Source organism: Leptosomus discolor, chromosome 2, assembly GCF_034619465.1.
Source record: "Leptosomus discolor isolate bLepDis1 chromosome 2, bLepDis1.hap2, whole genome shotgun sequence".
In the NCBI taxonomy this organism is placed as follows: Eukaryota; Metazoa; Chordata; class Aves; order Leptosomiformes; family Leptosomidae; genus Leptosomus; species Leptosomus discolor.
The window spans coordinates 98,039,489-98,057,080 of record NC_141392.1 but is presented as its reverse complement, the minus strand read 5'-3'; the positions used below and the strand labels follow the sequence as shown (position 1 = coordinate 98,057,080).

General features: G+C 36.5%; 1 protein-coding gene across 3 annotated transcripts in view; it reads left to right on the top strand.

Moving 5' to 3' along the window:
* Positions 1-16,893, top strand: part of PHF3 (PHD finger protein 3) — a 51,620-nt gene extending 34,727 nt beyond the window's left edge. For all 3 annotated transcript variants that reach the window (XM_086482492.1, XM_009947713.2, XM_086482493.1), the window contains 11 exons: positions 480-657; positions 2,888-3,038; positions 3,166-3,322; positions 4,395-4,511; positions 6,517-6,648; positions 7,088-7,220; positions 7,698-7,893; positions 9,463-9,610; positions 11,063-11,152; positions 12,417-12,612; positions 13,843-16,893. In XM_086482492.1, the coding sequence (XP_086338618.1) occupies positions 480-657; positions 2,888-3,038; positions 3,166-3,322; positions 4,395-4,511; positions 6,517-6,648; positions 7,088-7,220; positions 7,698-7,893; positions 9,463-9,610; positions 11,063-11,152; positions 12,417-12,612; positions 13,843-16,025 (3,681 nt within the window). In that variant the 3' untranslated portion in view covers positions 16,026-16,893. The remainder of the gene's footprint in view (positions 1-479; positions 658-2,887; positions 3,039-3,165; positions 3,323-4,394; positions 4,512-6,516; positions 6,649-7,087; positions 7,221-7,697; positions 7,894-9,462; positions 9,611-11,062; positions 11,153-12,416; positions 12,613-13,842) is intronic.
* The last annotated feature ends 699 nt before the right edge of the window (positions 16,894-17,592 follow it).

Genomic DNA, 17,592 nt, shown 5'->3' with positions numbered 1-17,592 from the left:
TAGCATCATATTAATCATAACTTAATCATCAGTAAACATTTTTGTCTTATTTCCAAATAGAAGTGTTGTAATTCTGACATGTAAGCTATTCTGTTTAGTTTTGGTTTACATGTGCTTTCTAAACATGGGTGACTTCCTGTGGATACGTGGCTAAAACTGGTTGAGGGATGTTCGTTGATATCCCTGACATTTTAAAATAACTGAAAACATGGTGGTTTTCAACATAGAACCTAACTGCAAATTGTTTGTGATGTGTTTTCAGTCAATATTTTGGAGAGATTGTTAAGCAGTACTTGGCTGTAATTTGGGATATTGTTCAGTAGCATTTTAGAAAACACTGTATGGTGGTGCATAGATCCAAGGAATTCATTACACAGTATACTTAAAAAGAAAATGAATGGGAAAAAATGTGTGGTAATTACGTAGTGGTTCGTTGCAGCATTCAGTAGCATGCTAACATGTGTAAATGTTTATTTCAGGAAACTGGTGATGGGAAGAACTTGTCAGAGTCCAGAGACTCAGATGCTAAAAAGGGGCAACATGTTCCTGCTCGAAAAGCATCACAAACTGCTGTAATTCCTCGGCGGTCCCCTGAAGACAAAAATGAAAAAATAAGTAAAGAATCCCTTAGTGTGGTTGAAAGGTCCACAAAATCAGGTAGTGAGGTTTGGTGAAGTACTTCACACTATAATTCATATATATGTGGTGTGAAAGATGGTGACTTTCTTTATAGTATCGCTTTTTCAGACCACTTTCTGTAGTGCAAGGGATGATGATCTGAAGAGCTGTTTGTTCCCATGATGATTATGATTTTTATTTCTCGTTTCTTTTTCAATTTTATTTAGCTGGTAAATGTTTCCTGTGTAGGGGGGTGTGTGTTTCCTGTTTGAATAGTAGAGGATGCTCACATAATCAACAATGGGAGAAAAAGTACACAACGATATCTCTGTATTAAACTTTATTTCACATTGCAGAAAACTTGGAAATACTCTTCCATAAAATACTATGAAATACTTAATATGCATAAAAGGGTTTTAATTGCTGTATAAGTTACCATTTGACTTACTGATGTCTTTTGCACAAATTGACAAGTAGTTGTATTGATTCATTTCAAAGGTGAACTTTATATTGCACACTGAGACATCACATTTTCATCTAAATTTTATTCAGAAGGTTGAAGGGACCTATTTCTCCTCCCAGCAACCTCCATCCCCTCCCACGCTCCCTTCCAGGAAGACTTACTCTTCTAAGATCATGGTAATATGAAATTGCTGTCATTTGGGACTGAAATCTCAGCTAGTGAGATTTGGCGTGAGAGCTGTGTCTTTAACTCCTGAACTCAAGCTTTGAATTCTTGTCTAAAAAACCTGACATCTGCTCTTCTGGTCTTTTGCCAATGCTGTTGCATTCTAGAAACTCTCATTGGTGGAAGAAAACAATTGAAAATGTCAGGGTTAAATGTAAATCTGAATGTAAGTATTTTATACCGAATGGTATCTTTCAGACGTCCAATACCTTGTTCAGCTTTGAAATTCTGAGTTGAACTAGGAGATGACAAAAAGATTGTTACAGTGATGATTTCAGAATAGAAGTTAATGTAAAAATCATTTTTAAGCAGAGGGGAGGCTTGGTAGTCTCATTTAGCATAAAATTATTAAGCAGCACATTTGTCTTAATTTCTTAACTGCTTTGAATTATGCTTATAGCAGCATTGTTTATTGCTAATCTTGCCCGTCACTTCCCTGTTACGGGACTGTGTTTTCAGATGGTTGAAACTTTGCCAAAATGTTGCTGGCATGTGGAGATTTTTCATTTCCCCTGACCCCCTCAGGCTACATTTTTTGAAAGGTTCTAGTTAGGTTCTTCATCCTCCTTCTGAGGGGGAGATGAGCAAAAAAATGTATTGAGCAAATAAACGCATTATTAGAGCTGCTTTACTTCAGAAGCCTAGCATATGAATGCTTTAGATGATGGCACAGAATGGCAAACAGGTGTCTCAGGTCTGTATCAGCTTGCTGATGGGGCAGAGGAAATCAGTAATTTTGATAGGGATCGTAGTCGCATGAATGAGTTTCAATAGGAGAAAGTAATAATAAATACTTCTTTCTACTGTCGAACACTCAAGTTAGATCTTTATCAGCCTTCTATTTGTTTCTTTTCAGAGCAGAAAGTGAAAAAATTATTACTGTTTATTTCTCATTGCTTTCATAAATAGAAGACTGCTGCTCTAAATCAGTGAAGTGTTCATGTGCTGAGACAAATGAGCTTTCAGTTGACACTCTGAAAATTAAAGTTTGAAGGAATTCGGGTTTTTTTGCTTTAATGATTTTAATTTGATCAGAAATTGCCATTATTTGTATTATTTATGACACAAACCTTATAATGGCCTTGTTTAAAAGTGTCTATTACCTGAATCAGAAGCTGAGATTGTTATAATTGAAGTACTTTTGATGGCTAACAGATAAGGAAATGCTAACTTTAATGAAAAAATGTTACTTTAAAGTTTAAGGTGTTTATAACACATGCTTCCCAGTACATTAGTTCTCAGTTTACTCGCTGAAAAAAATAATCCATGCTATGTCAAAAAACCTACTTAAAATCAAGCTAATAAGCACTGGTTATCTGGTTCATTGTAGAAGAAAATACCTTAAGTCAAAGGGCAAAAGTCCTGTATGTTTCTGCTAAGGAAGTTGTTTCTGGAGTAATCTATGTAATACAAAATCCAAAATGAAATAAGGAAAAAAAAACCAAACCCAACCACCCTGTGAATCCATTCCTTCTCCTTGAAGGTCAATTCTTAGCAGTTTAAAACTTCATGACATCCAGCAATAGTAGAAGTTTATAGTAGTTGCTTGAGTAGCTTACAGTTTTTAATTCTGTTTGATAGGTGTTCATGAGAAACAAGAGATAAAGAAAAAGAAAAATGAGAAAGCATCCATTAGTGCAACACACCTGCCAGCCGTGCCAGCTTCCAAACCTTCTGCTGATCAGATAAGACAAAGTGTCAAGCAGTCTCTTAAGGAAATTCTGATGAAAAGGTAAAGATATATTATTAAACAAAATTAGTAATTTGTATTTGTAATTATTTTCTTTCAGAAGGCAGAGAAAAAAAATATTACTTATTTGGAAGCATTTGGTAATTTTTGTCTGTGTGTTCTCTCACAGATTGACAGACTCCAGTTTAAAGATTCCTGAGGAGAGAGCAGCAAAGGTTGCCACAAGGATTGAAAGAGAGCTGTTTTCTTTTTTTCGGGACACTGACTCAAAGTATAAGAACAAATACAGAAGTTTAATGTTCAATCTAAAAGATCCTAAAAATAATGTATGTATTATTTGTCTGTTGGGCTTTACAGAAATAATTTATTTGCTGTAGATTAAAGGAACAGCCTTCTGTGTAGATATATTATTAATCCTTTCACAGTCTGTCCTGTTTGTTAATTTTTTGTAGGCTTCCTTGTCTCTTTGATGTTGTTTGTCTTGCACACTCAGTGTTCCCTGTGTTCTTTTTTGCTTGTTCCCCATCATTAATTCTTCAACTCCTTGCTCCCAGCGTACTTTTTATAGTGGGGTTTCAAAGTGTAGTGGATATAGCTTGCCTAGTTTAAGCATTTGTCTTTACCACTGATCTGTTGTTTGCATGTCCCTGCTCTCACCAGCTCTTTGCTGCTTACTGCACTTTTGTTTCTGACGAGTAGCTTGTCTCCCTGTGCTTTTTCATACCCAGGTTTCTCAAGCTTGGTCTTCACTCTCTTTCCTGCTTTCTATGAGCACATTATAGAAAAGATGATGTGCTCACACTTTCTATTCAACATCATACTCACCTCCCCAACTCCTGTCTTTTGTCCTTTTATCAGCTATTCTCATCAAGTTTCTTTGTCTATAGTATTTTATTATTATAAATAGACAACTGTAAATTATGTGAACAGGCAAACTTCTGTCACTGGCTTCTCTTTGCTCATACTGCTAAATTATGTGGGGTTTTTTTACCTTAGGAATTCAGTTCAGTTAGTTAAGAAGCATAGACGTCCTCTTTAATACTAGCTTCTTTCTGCTGTGTGGTACAGGGAATTTGCAGCTTTGGGGAAAAAAAAGTCATGAGTTGCTGCTGCAGTGGGCATAAACTCACTTTCTCCTTTGGAACAACAGTTAATTATACATATGATCATTAAGGGTATACATAGATACATTCTGTTATGTAGAATAAATGGAACTCTGGAATTGAGCTTTTTTATGTTACAAAATCTAGGACCACTTCCTACAGTGGGACATAATTATAAAACCACGTGATCCATATAGCTGTGTAGAGTATGTTGTATGTTGCTTCTCTGCTTTAGTTCCTGCTGCGAGCTGGTTTTGTCTTGACAGCAATAGTTAATTTATCTTCTTTCTTCCAGATATTATTTAAGAAAGTACTGAAAGGAGAGGTTACTCCAGACCATCTAATAAAAATGAGCCCAGAAGAACTGGCTTCCAAAGAACTGGCTGCTTGGAGACAGAGGGAAAACAGACATGTGAGATTTGTCAACTGCTGTTGTATAGTTGACTGCCTAAGCATATTTAACTTCTGTTTTCAGGTTAAGTGTATGGAGAAAGAACAGAATGTGTGTTTGCATAAAGCAGCTCTGACTAATCAGGAGGATCTATTTCATTTATTTGGTATTCAGAACCCAAAGGGTTTGTTAGGACAGAAGTGAGTGTAGTAAATTCCTGAACGGGGGAAACCATGCATTTTCTTTTGCCATGCAACTTTGTTGCTGCTTGCTCTTACTTTCTTCTGTCTCAAGAGTGAAGGCTTCTTTGTCCTTATTTCCAACAAGATTTTAAAGCTAGCTGGAGCTTTATAGACAACAGTTTCATATAAAGGGAGAAAGATCCCTCTGGACAAAACAAACTGGTATTGTTTATAACTTACATACTGATGGAGTATGACGGTTCACCTACCAAGATGTAAACCTGAAACTGAAAACCTGATCTGCCAGTCAGAAAAGCAGTCTAAAGGAAAAATAAAACCTGAAAAAAACCCACAACAAAGTGTAGGAAGTTTTCTTAGGTTAGTTTGAGCATTACTTTTCTTGAAACAGAAAGTCACACTATTTATAGATGTGTTGACAGTTTAGAAGGGGAAGCAGGAATGTGAAGAGTATTATTTTTATAGAAAATGCCCTGTTCTTATATATTACCCTGTTTATTGGGCATTTAGTCTGATAATAGTTAACTGCAGCTGTATGGAAATGTCCGGTTTACAGCATCAAGTTTTCTAGTTTACAAAATCTGGATTTATGTTGGAAGATCCATCTTTGGTATTTGTAGGCTCCTTCACAGAACTGAAAGGCACAAAATTTGGGTAGTGTTAACTGATATGCGTTTTGTGTTTGGGTTTTATGATACTAGGAATTGTGGGTTATATCTGATGAGTTCCAATAAAAAATTAATGCGTATGTAGCGTAACACAGAATAGATGGAAATTCATCCTCTTGAATTGTGTGTCCTCAGAATGAAAGAATGTTCAGTGCTAAGTGATTCGGTACAGTGGGATGCCGTTTTAGAGACTGCACTTCGCATTGCAACATTAATTATTCCTGTGGTTTTTTCCTTTTCTTTGCATATGGTGACTAGACCCGTTTATGAATCGTGACAACTTTTAGCTAGTTCCTATGCAAAAACTGTTGTTGAATTATTCTGTTCTCAGAGTTGTTTTGAGGGCCTAGAAAGGCATGAAAAGTTTGTTTATTTTGTAGCTGTTCAAAGCCCGTCATTTGTAGTACATCTTTATTACATTTATTTTTATAAACATCAATGCAATACTGAAAACAGACTGTACAAAACAATAGTCCACTGCTGTGAGGAACAGCCCCAAAAGAAAAGTGTGAGCTGCTCCAAAATTATAAAGGGTCCTAAATACTTTAGAGAAATACTTCAAAATTTCTGGAAGTTGAAATGGAATGCGACGTGTAAAGAGCAATGTTTCATTTGACTTCTAAGAAGCAATTTTAGAAGTCATGGTTTATGATTTTTGGGTTGGTTTGTTTTTTTCAATAGAGCAAAGCAGCAGTGCTGATCAGAATTAGCATATCCATTACTTTAAGAAAACATTTAAATTTTTTTTGAGGTAGACGGTTAAGTTTATGTACTAAAATACAAGCTCTTGAAAAGTGATGAAAGTCTGTATGTATTTATGTCCTACGTTGTCCCTCTTATCATGGGAAAAGAGTTGATGCATTTTTTTTCTTTAGCTCTTGGAAAACCAGAATTGCCGCCTTCAAATTCAGTGTTGAAGGTCTGCTTTATAGCTAGTTTAAGTACATGCCTGATTAAGTACTTGCTGCACTGTAGGTGAAGTTAGACTGGCTGCTTGTGCATTTGCTTTGTGAAACTACTTGACACTTGCAAAATAACAATGCATTCTTTTTTCCCCAGAGGGTTTTCTAATTGCAATCCTATTTTCTATTGCTATATATATGGCTTTCCAAATGTTATTGTATGGAAGTAAATATACGTGACTTCCTGTTTTTACAGACAATTGAAATGATTGAGAAAGAACAGAGGGAAGTTGAAAGAAGACCTATTACAAAAATTACACACAAAGGAGAAATAGAAATTGAAAGTGAAACGCCAATAAAAGAACAAGAGGAAGTAATGGAAATTCAGGTAGAAAAGAAAACATGGCAATGCAGTGTATTTAGGTCATAGATAATATGGTTATAAAGTGGTTTGTTTATGATTTTGTTGTTCAGATCTGTAATTATATGTTAGATCTGTTTTTTTTTTTTTTCTTTTATCCTTATTGACTTTCACTTTTGGACCTGGTGTTTTTGTTTTTGCCGTGTTGTGTCCATGACTGTATGATGAATTCTGTCAATAGTAGAAAACATTCTAAATCTTACCTAAAAGATATTTAGGAATACAAATTCATTCTTCTAATGCATTTGTAGATTTTGCGATAGCCTTTTAAGACGACACAGCTGAAGGGAGAGATTTATGTCTGAAGGGAAGAAAATACCATAAAATATTTAAGCAATATGAATAGCAATATTAGGAATATTAACCAGAAAAAAAGTCTAACTGTGATGTGTTTGACTTTTCGTAGGAACCTAATATGAAATTGTTTGAGAAGTCTGAGGAAGCTGAAAAAGATAAAGAAGTAAATGAATCTGCATCTCCGGACACCACAAGTCAACATAAAAATCATCTTTTTGATCTTAACTGCAAAATCTGCATAGGTAATTTTGAAAAGCATATAAAAATAAATACATCATGCTTATATAATGCTTTTCAGTCATAAATCTCAGCATACCTCAAGAATGTAAATAAATGGGGTTTTTCCCCTAGTTTGCTGACAAAGATGTGGAAGCAGTTTTTTACCTCATAATTTAGACAAGAGACAATATTAAAATGATGTGCTATTGTCATAAACTTGTCTTCTATTTAAAAAAGACTGCAGAGAAGGAAATCCCTTTGATGGGTGTACATGCTATTGTTGATTTCTTGTTTCTTTGTCCTATCCCATTACAGTGGCAATATTTATGTATAATATTGTATAAATCTATACATTGTATAAAATGTATAATTTCTTCATCTTATCTCACTTCAAAGGCAGTATGTAGTATTTTTAGTGCTTCTTTCATGTATTCAGAGGAAATCCTCTTTTGTTTTTTTAATAAAAAATAAAAAAAACCATTGCAATTCATTCTCTACAGGCCGAATGGCACCACCTACTGATGATCTTTCTGCAAAAAAAGTGAAAGTGTCTGTTGGAGTAGCACGGAAGCAGTCAGACAATGAAGCAGAGAGCATTGCAGATGCACTTTCTTCAACATCAAGTATTTTAGCTTCAGAGTTACTGGAAGATGATAAGAAAGACTCATCAAAATCATCATTCACACCTCTCCCAAAGTAATATCAACTGTAGAAACAGTATTTTTAAATGAAAGACACTATTAATCTTGCTAAGCTATTGTGGCTAAGGCTCATTTTTTTAATGGCATTTCATGAATCCCTTTGTGTACTTGAAGTTGTGCATCTCTTATTAGGAATGGGATTCTCTGCTGGAATAAATTATGCTGTGCATTTATATGCATAATACTACATACATTGTTGAGGTTACAAACTCGTAATTACCACATTTTCTTTTGGTGAAAAGTAAACTACCTTAATTTTTCTGGTGCAACAAGGTCTAAAAAGGCATATGAGTTCATATTAAAAAAGTCAGGATATAGATTTCGTGTTGTATTTTGCTATTAAGGAATGTAGTATGTACAGTGCTGCAATTGAATGTGTCTGTGTATATATAAAGCTAGGGAATTTGAAATTGCTGTTAAGAGAGCATTTACACTGATAAATCAGGTTAGTTTCGAATCTCAAAGCAACACTTTTCTAGAAATGACAGTTAACAGCAGCTTGTTTGATGTTTTGTCATATTTACTGTCAGCCCTCTTCATTTTCTTCCACAGTCTACTCTGTGACCCACTAAAGAGGGAATTGCAGTTCATAAGGCTTTTTTTTTTTCTGGTGTGAGGTAGGATTTTCTAGAAAAACATCAACTCCCAGTTATTTAGAATTGACCAGTGTTTGTGCTGAAGTTCTGCCTTTATCAGGACAGCATGATCCTTTGCCAAGGACAGTGGAATAGCTTGCTGAAGACTGAAAGAAGGAATGTCTAGTGTAGACAGAAAGAAACTCTGTAACAGCACAACATCTAGTACTGGGCAGCTAGCTTAAAACGCTAATAGTATGCCTGGAATGTTTTGATAACAACGTGTTGGGAGAGGTTAAAATGTTCCATGCAGAAACCCTCAGGTTGAGAAACACTCTCCTGTGAAATTATTTAAGTCTTTCCATTTATTCTTTGCAGCTGCTTTGTTGACAAAATGGAGGGTTTTTTTTTGAAGGGGGGGAAACCGCTGTTCTGTACAGGTGATGATACTGGAATGGGGAGGAGGCACACACAGGAGCTGTGGAGGTGATGCGTGGGTGAGACGAGATGAGGAGCCAGCTTGTATGGGAAGGGAAGGGGGATGCAGGTATTCAGATCGTGGACAGACAGTGTTGGAACAACACATAGGAGCTAGGAAAGCAGGGTGAGGGTACGCCAGCAGGCAGTATGTTGTCTTCTCCCCTACTCCCTGTGGCAGGGGAAGATCTTACTGGGTCTGCAGCACCTGTATGTGTTTCTGTGCCCTCTTCAGTAGCATTTAATAACTTCTCCATTCTCAAAAGATACAGTAGTGAACTAATGTGCTGCTTATCTGACTGTCCCTCCTGTAGCATATATCTACTCCACTGGAAGATGAGAAACATGGTTGTCTGCCTGTCTCTTTTCATTGACCCTCAAGTATGCTTAGCTGAAAAAGAAAATTCTTAATGACATGTAATTTGTTTTACAAAGAAAAATTATGATTTACATTATCTTGCATGACGTATCATGTTCTAAACAAAGTGGTTTTTTGTTTGTCATTTTTTTAGGTCAGAAACACCTGGTACTGTGGAATGTGAAAGTCTGTTTCTGGCACGCCTGAATTTCATCTGGAAGGGTTTTATCAATATGCCTTCAGTGGCAAAGTTTGTTATTAAGGCTTATCCAGTTTCTGGCTCTTTTGAGTATTTAACGGAGGTATTTATGTTTACTGCAAAGAATGAAAAATTCATTTATTAACTTTAGCACCTTGTTTACCTAGTAGGCTAATAATAGTATAATGATGAAGGGCAGTGAAGCGTGATCATTGTACTGAGTAAAGTATTTGTTGGAGGATGTAGGTTAGGGTACATATTTGTAAGTAAAGTATTTTTCATTTTTTCCTACATGGCCCCATGGTTCATCAGGATTCAAGTTCTTTGATATATTTTAAGATGTTTTGCTCTCATCTCACTATAAAATGTTTCTTGAGGATGAGCAGCCGTATTTCCAAAGCTGGTTTTATAAAAGTTGAACTGTTTTTTTTTGTTTGTTAGAGAGCATCTTCTGTAGTATAAAGTAGCAGAAAAGATAGGACAAAATTTGCTACTGAAATAACAACCTTGGTGGCATCTATTTTCTGAATTAGAGGTGAGAAAATTGTAGCTCAGTTTTGAATTCAAAGCATTAAACGAGTTGATACCCGTTTTTGGAAGAGAATTGACAATTGGTGGTTTCTGTTGATGGTGTGAGAAGTCGTCTCAACTTCTGCAACAGAAACCTGCATGACAGGGTTTATTTTTTTGCCTGTCTGGTGGCAATTCTGGTCCTAACTTTCCATTGTAAGACTAAATTATCCCTAAAAAAAAGAGTTTATGTAGTGTTCTCTTCAGTTTCTGAGAGGCAGGAAGAGGATGTAAATGCTTATTTTGTGTCATAAAATAAAGATCAGAGAGCTCATAAGGCTCAGTGTTACTTCTTGCCAGTGACACAGGATGCATGAACTTAATAATTCAAAGGTCTTAGGTCTTCTATTAATGTGATTATCTTTACTTTGCTGTCAGTCTTCAGTGAAGCGCAGGGCATGCAGTACCCTTTAATACTAAAGGATTGTTTTATGAATATGATGTGCTTTTCAAAACTTGTGCTCTTTATTTCAAAAAACTATTTTTCCTTAGGTGTTCCCAAATGATTCTGAAAGTCTGGTGAACTTGATAGTATCCAAGAACAAATTTATGTTTATATATAGAAGTGCGTGTAGGTTATGTTTTACCCTCATGATTGTGATTTTGAATGTTTATTGTATACATAGCTGTGAGACTCCCATAGCAGTTTGATCTTGGAGATAACTTGAGTGTTTCCAGAGCCACAGTATGGTTAGCTTTGCAGTTAATGTTACTGAAATAAATAATTTTGGGGAGGTATAGGTGAACGGTATTGAATGATAACTGATTTAGTACAGATCATTGACTTTGCACTGAAAATCTTAATTTGAATATTGAAAATTGAAATTAATTTGTTTCTACTGTTGTAACTTCTATTGATATTTTAAAATTATAATTTAAGAACTAAAATAATTAAGAATGTTTTGAATATATGAAACAGATACTGGACGAAGGATTTACCACAATTTTTATGTTGAATTCAGATTTCTGTTGTCCTTTTTTATAGGATTTACCTGATAGTATTCAGGTAGGTGGGAGGATATCTCCTCACACTGTTTGGGAGTATGTAGAAAAAATCAAAGCTTCAGGGACCAAGGTAAGAATTTTACATATTGAAGGCTGGCTGTTTACATACATCCTATTTAACCTAAAAACTGACCCACCCCACCCCCGCCCTGAACATTTGAAAATACGTGAAACTTTAAGGATAACTGACAGTTACATTGAACAGGATGGATGGCAGCTGGTGGTGTTTATTTTCTTACTATCTAACCTTAACCTGTCATTTGCTGTTTGAGAACACTTGTATTCCTTTGAGACAGTAACTCATCATCAATGTTTAGACACTACTTGACATGTCTCAAGTGTTACCCTTTCTTTTTATTACTGTTACAGTATTCAAAACCATCTCGGTGGTCCTGTGTTGGACTTGTCCCACTGTGTACAGGTTGTCCTTGTTCTGGGGAGCCCAAAACTAGATAGCGCTCTCCAGGTCCTGTCTCACAAGTGATGGATAGAAAAGAATAATCACTTCTCTTGGCCTGCTGGCAGCTTTGGTTCTGACACCCACCATGCAGTTGGCCTTCTTGGCATGGATGCAATGGTGGTTCATATTCAACTTGTCCATCAGGACCCCCATGTCCTTTTATGCCAAGCTTCTTTCCAGCCAGTCAGTCCCCCAGCCTGTCCTGGTGCGTAGGGTTACTCCATCTCAAGGTGCAAGAATTTGCATTTGCCTTTGCTGAACTTCACAAAGGTCAGCCCGTTTTCTCGGCCTGCTGAGGTCCCTCTGAATGGCAGCCAGCCCTTCAGTATATCGACCACTGCCCCTGATTAGGTACTATCTCAGTTTTGCAAGGAGTCTCCTGTCCCATCTTCCAGGTCATTCATTAAGCCATTAAACAGCGTCAGCCCTGGTGTGGACTCCTGAGCTGGGCTTGGGTCATAGTTCTGGGATCTGAATACTGGTCTTCCCCCAGTATTAATGGGTATCTTGGACGCAATAGACTACAAAGTAAAGCTTTCTAGTAATGTTAAGGGTGGCGAGGCGAATAATGACTTGGAAGCTGGCATGCTTCCCCAAAACTTATTCTTTAGCCACCTGATAAAATGTTGGCTGTGTTGACACGCACTATAATTAGTTTTTTTTATACCAAATGCTTTTTATCTTTTTTCTCCAGTTTTCTGTAATTATTTTTGGCCCTGTTTCTGCTTCCGTTTTCTCTGTTGTTCTCTGCCTTCTTAGAGAGGCTATTTCTTCTCCTCTGAATTGTGCTTTTAAATAAAGAGCAATCACTAAACCAATTAAAATTTCACAGAAAAATGTATCTGACCATCTTTTTCTGTCTTTTTGTAAACAGGAGATCTGTGTAGTTCGCTTTACCCCAGTAACTGAAGAGGATCAGATATCCTATGCATTGTTGTTTGCCTATTTCAGCAGTAGAAAACGTTATGGTGTAGCGGCCAATAACATGAAGCAAGTGAAAGATTTGTACCTCATCCCTTTAGGTTCCTCAGATAAAGTCCCACATCATCTTGTGCCTTTTGATGGGCCTGGTAAGTACAGCTTGGAATTTGAAACTTTATTATCGTAATGCTACTTAAAGAGGTTTACAGCAGATATACAAGAGAAAATTAAATTTAAAAATGCCAGCTATTCTGTTCAAACATGTAATGAATTTTCCTTAGTATTATATTAGCTTCCTTGAAAAGATGTTAATTTCCCATCGTAAGATTATTCTGATACTTTAAAGTATTGTTGTCGAAAAAAATTACTCTGTGTAATTGTTTACTACATTCTTCTTCTAACCCAGGCAGCTTTGTAGGTTACAGTCCCAGTAAACTTGGTGATTCAAGTGAACTATCATAGTAGTCATACTGAATTCCAAATTGATACTGTAACTTTAAAACAGTATTTTTCATTATTTGAAATTTACTAAATGTACTAACTGCTTTTTTCTCAAGTGTTCCAAACTTCCGGGGGGGGGGGGGGGGGGGGAACCAAACCAAAAACCAAAACCAAAAACACATGATGGAAAGTTTAAAATGCAGATGGGCAAGGAAGAAAAGATCCTGAGGTGCCTCTCGGTTGTTCTGCTTACACCTGAGTTATTTTGTATTTATTTTGATTATAAAAGTTTGTGGATGATTTCTTCTTTTGGGATAGGCAGGGCCAAAATTGAAGAGAGGATGAGCTACAACTCATCATTTTTTTTGCAAGAACCTAAATTATACAGAACAAAATACATAGTGAAGAGATAGCTAATAGTATACTTTGAAACACAGTGGCTTCCTACAATGAGGGAAGCATTTCAGAAAGTCACTCTTGGTACATCTTTGAAGAAGTATGTCTAGCACAGGTTGATGAGGAGACATTGTGGTTGCACGTGTGCTATTTACCTTCTTTTTTTTCCTCTTGTGCTTTGCTACCGCTGTTACGAGACTGCAGCTGTGTTAGGCTAACATGATGTTTAACTTCTCTGCTGCTTCTTACGTGACTAGGTGTCTGATATAACTGTCTCGTATTCTGTATTTAGAAGTTACAGTGGGCGATACAGTACTTAAAGCAATTTTAATTTGCAGTATTTTAAGTCATAGTTTTTATGTGGAAATACTTTTTTGATTATTTTAAGTATTGTTGATTGTGTTTAATGATGGAATTTCCAAATGTCATAAAATCAATTCTTTCTATAATATATTATGAGAGTATGGGGGTTATTTTTGTTAAAATGATTGCCTTAACCAAAATGTAAGGAGGTGATAAATTGCTGTTACAATTTTGTGCAGGGATTGAAATACATCGACCAAATTTATTACTGGGATTGATAATTCGCCAGAAAATGAAGAGACAGATCACTGCTGTTACAAGTGTTACTAGTAGTTTTGTGGATGAAGCTTCTGAAAGTACCTTGAGTAATGTGCCACCAGAGAAGAAAAGCAAGCCTAACAAACCTGAAGTCTCTCATCATGAGTTGGCATTAGAAGAAGAAGAGGAAAACGATTTTTTTAATTCCTTCACAACTGTGCTACACAAGCAGAGAAATAAACCTCAGCAATCTAATACAGAAGATGTTCCAGCAGTTATTGAACCGTTGGTGGAAAGTACCAAACATGAACCACCGAAGCCGCTCAGATTTCTTCCTGGAGTCCTGGTTGGATGGGAAAATCAGCCTTCTACTCTGGAGCTAGCAAATAAACCATTGCCAGTGGATGATATTCTTCAAAGCCTGTTGGGTACGACAGGGCAGGTATATGAACACAGCAAGTCAGAAGCAAGTCCCAGCGAAGACATACCATTATTAAATGAACAAGCAACCTTAAAAGAAGAAAACATGGATGTTGCTGATGTAACTTCTGAAGTTAGTGAAGTGAAGCCTGGTTTGGATGATCTACAAGAATCCACTAACTCTAATGTAACTGTAGATACAGCAGCTGTAGGCACCTCGAGTTCTGCAAGAAGTGCTGGATCTTTGATGGGGCTGAGTCTTAAGGGAAAACCTCCAGATGTCTCCACAGAAGCATTTTTAGCAAATTTGTCTGCTCAGTCACAGAATAAAGAAACTGAAGAAAGTAAAGAAAACGACCCAAAGCGGCAGTTACCTGACAAGGATAATGTTGCACAGGAAGGTAGGAGGACCACAAATTCCAGCTTTTCTTCTTCCTCATCAAATGCAGGGAAAAAACCCAATGAGAACAACCTTAATGTAGGCTCTGCTGAAGGCACCACTGCTAATACCTCTAAATCACCGCCATTTATTAATCTTAAAAGAGACCCACGACAGGCAGCGGGACGAAGCCAGCAGGCTAATGCTTCGGAAAACAAGGAAGGAGACATTAGCAGAAACGAAGACCGACAGAATGCTTCAGGAAATGATCAGATGGAACCAGAGAATAAACAGTCTTCTGGAGAAGTGGGCTTAAACCCGTATCAGAGTGATGCGCAAACCAGTGAGACGCAGTACAGTTCAGCTGCAGCAAAAGCAGATAATGCACTTGCATCACAAGGGGAAGATACCAAACACTCACAGGAGGATGCACTGATGCAAAACATTGAAACAGTGAACTCATTCAGAAGAGGACCAGCAGCAACTTCATCTCATTTTGAAACTGAAAACTCTTCTCGTTCTGAATTTATTTCTAAAGTCCCAAACCCTATTACAAGTGGCAGCTTCTCATCTGTTAGACCTCCACAGCAGAATTTTCAGCATCCTAAATCTAATCCACCTGGATTTCAGTTTCAGGCTCCTGCACCTCATAACTTCCCTCCACAAAACAACCCTATGTTTGGATTTCCACCTCATTTACCACCTCCACTTCTTCCTCCTCCTGGCTTTGGCTTTCCTCAAAATCCAATGATGCCATGGCCACCAGTAGCTCATTTATCAGGTCAGCCACCACACTATGCTGGACCCATTGCACAAGGGCTACCAGCAGCTCACAAACAATCAAGATTTTTGGGGCCAGAAAATTTTTTTCAGAGTAAAGACAGTAGGAGACCAGAAAGACGCCACAGTGATCCTTGGGGCAGACAAGAACAACATTTGGAGAGAGCGTTCAGTCGAGGAAAAAATGATCAACATAGACAAAGATTTTACAGTGAATCCCATCACCAGAAGAAAGACAGACATGAAAAAGAGTGGAACAATGAAAAATACTGGGAGCAAGATTCTGAAAGAAATAGACGCCGAGACAGAAACCAGGAAAAAGAGAGAGAGAGGAAGAGTAGAGAGGAAGGACAGAGAGACAAAGAAAGATTGCGATCTCCACACAGTGATAGGGCTGCTGATGGAAAAAGCCCCAGAGAGACTAGAAATCCAGAAAAAAAGACAGAGAAGCCTAAAAGTGAAGAACAGGCACATGAAAAAGATAAGGAGAGGGAGAAAAGCAAAGAGAAGCATAGAGAACGAGAAAGTGAAAAGAACAGAGAGAGACATAGGGACCACAGTGACAGAACTAAAAGCAAAAGGTAAAAAGATGCAGGCAGTCTTTTAAAATTCTATTTAAATAAACTGTTAGAGTAATGTCATAAAACTTTGTATAAAAAAAAAAAGCCTGCTAGGATTGTGCCATCTTTTTTATTCAGTGTTGGTGTTTTGCAGAAACAAGTCTGTGTTTTGGTACCACTCAATGTACCAATACTCATCCTTTTTTTCATTATACCAACTATCGCTAGAAGTAGGAGTTTAATATTTTTAAAAATTTTACATTGCTGTATATTCAAAATTTTAAAGATTTCTTTTATTAATATGCAATAAAGGCTTAGATTTTTTTCTTAGCTGATGAAGTTGGCTTTAGTCAAGTCTGCAATATAGTTGCTGCCTTTGGTAATTTGTGCTCTCTTCTGTTTTAAGATGCTCTGATAATTTTAAAGGTGAATTTCATACAATAACCTTCTTTTTAAATTGCACTGTTTTTAAAGACTGTAGCAAAGCCTCAGAATCCACACACATTACAGCAAAATATAACACGCTCAGTGGTGTGAAGAGTTGTTTTTTTAAATTATTCAGTAGTACAATAAAGTAATTCAAGTGTATTTCATTTGTTTTTCAAGTATTTCCTAAGCATCTGAAGCAGTTTGTGACCAGAAATTGGAAGGCTGAGCTGCTCGAATGTTACTGCTTTAAACTGCACTTGTTTTAATAAGAAAGCATTTTTAACCTAAATTCTTGAAAATATGATTTGTAGTAGTAAATTCATTTCTCCCACCGTTTTCCATGCTTCAAAAACTTGAATACCTAAGCTTGTACATTACTTTGTGTTTTGCTATCCTTTTTACTGTAAAATGTAAATATTTTAAGGGATATTTTGATTCTAAAATGATAAAACTTTCTCACATACTGTGTGTGTTTGATTTCATAGGTGTGAAACTGTAGGCTAAAGGAATATAGCAGGCTGAGTACAGAATGCCACGTTTGTGGTACACTTCATGGCTCGGTCATTTCAAGTTTTGGGGGCGAAGAGGGAGGAGAAGGGCAAAAAGGTGTTTGTACCTTTGGGGCTTCTAGTAAATTGGTATTTTGTAGTGACTGCCATCCACTGATGCAAAACAAAAAGCCAAAAAGAAAATGCAAACCTGAAAACAAACTAAAATCTCCTGCTCTTACACTTCTTCAGATACACTGGTGATTTTGTTGAGTGTCAGAAACAACAAAAATATTCCACCATATGAAGAAAAAGTTATGTTTATTGTTCTGTTTTTCAGTGTTCTATTTTTCACTGAGTACATGACCTTATGTACTGACATAGCATTTTGCTATAGAAAAGCCACTTCTTTCCAGAAAGGTCTTTCCAGTTTAACAATACACTAATTGTTAGTTTTGATTATGAATATATTTTAACGTTGAAATTTCATTTTGATACCTTGCAGGTAGCTTCATGGTCAAATTGACTAAAATTAAAAATTTTGCACCAAATAAAGGGGGTTGTGTACTTTTATTAGGTAATGTTTCTTAGACTCATAGTTGAGAAGATTTATAAAGAAAAACTCCTCAGTTTGTTAGTAGCTAGAAGCAATACTTAAACTTTTAACTTTTATAG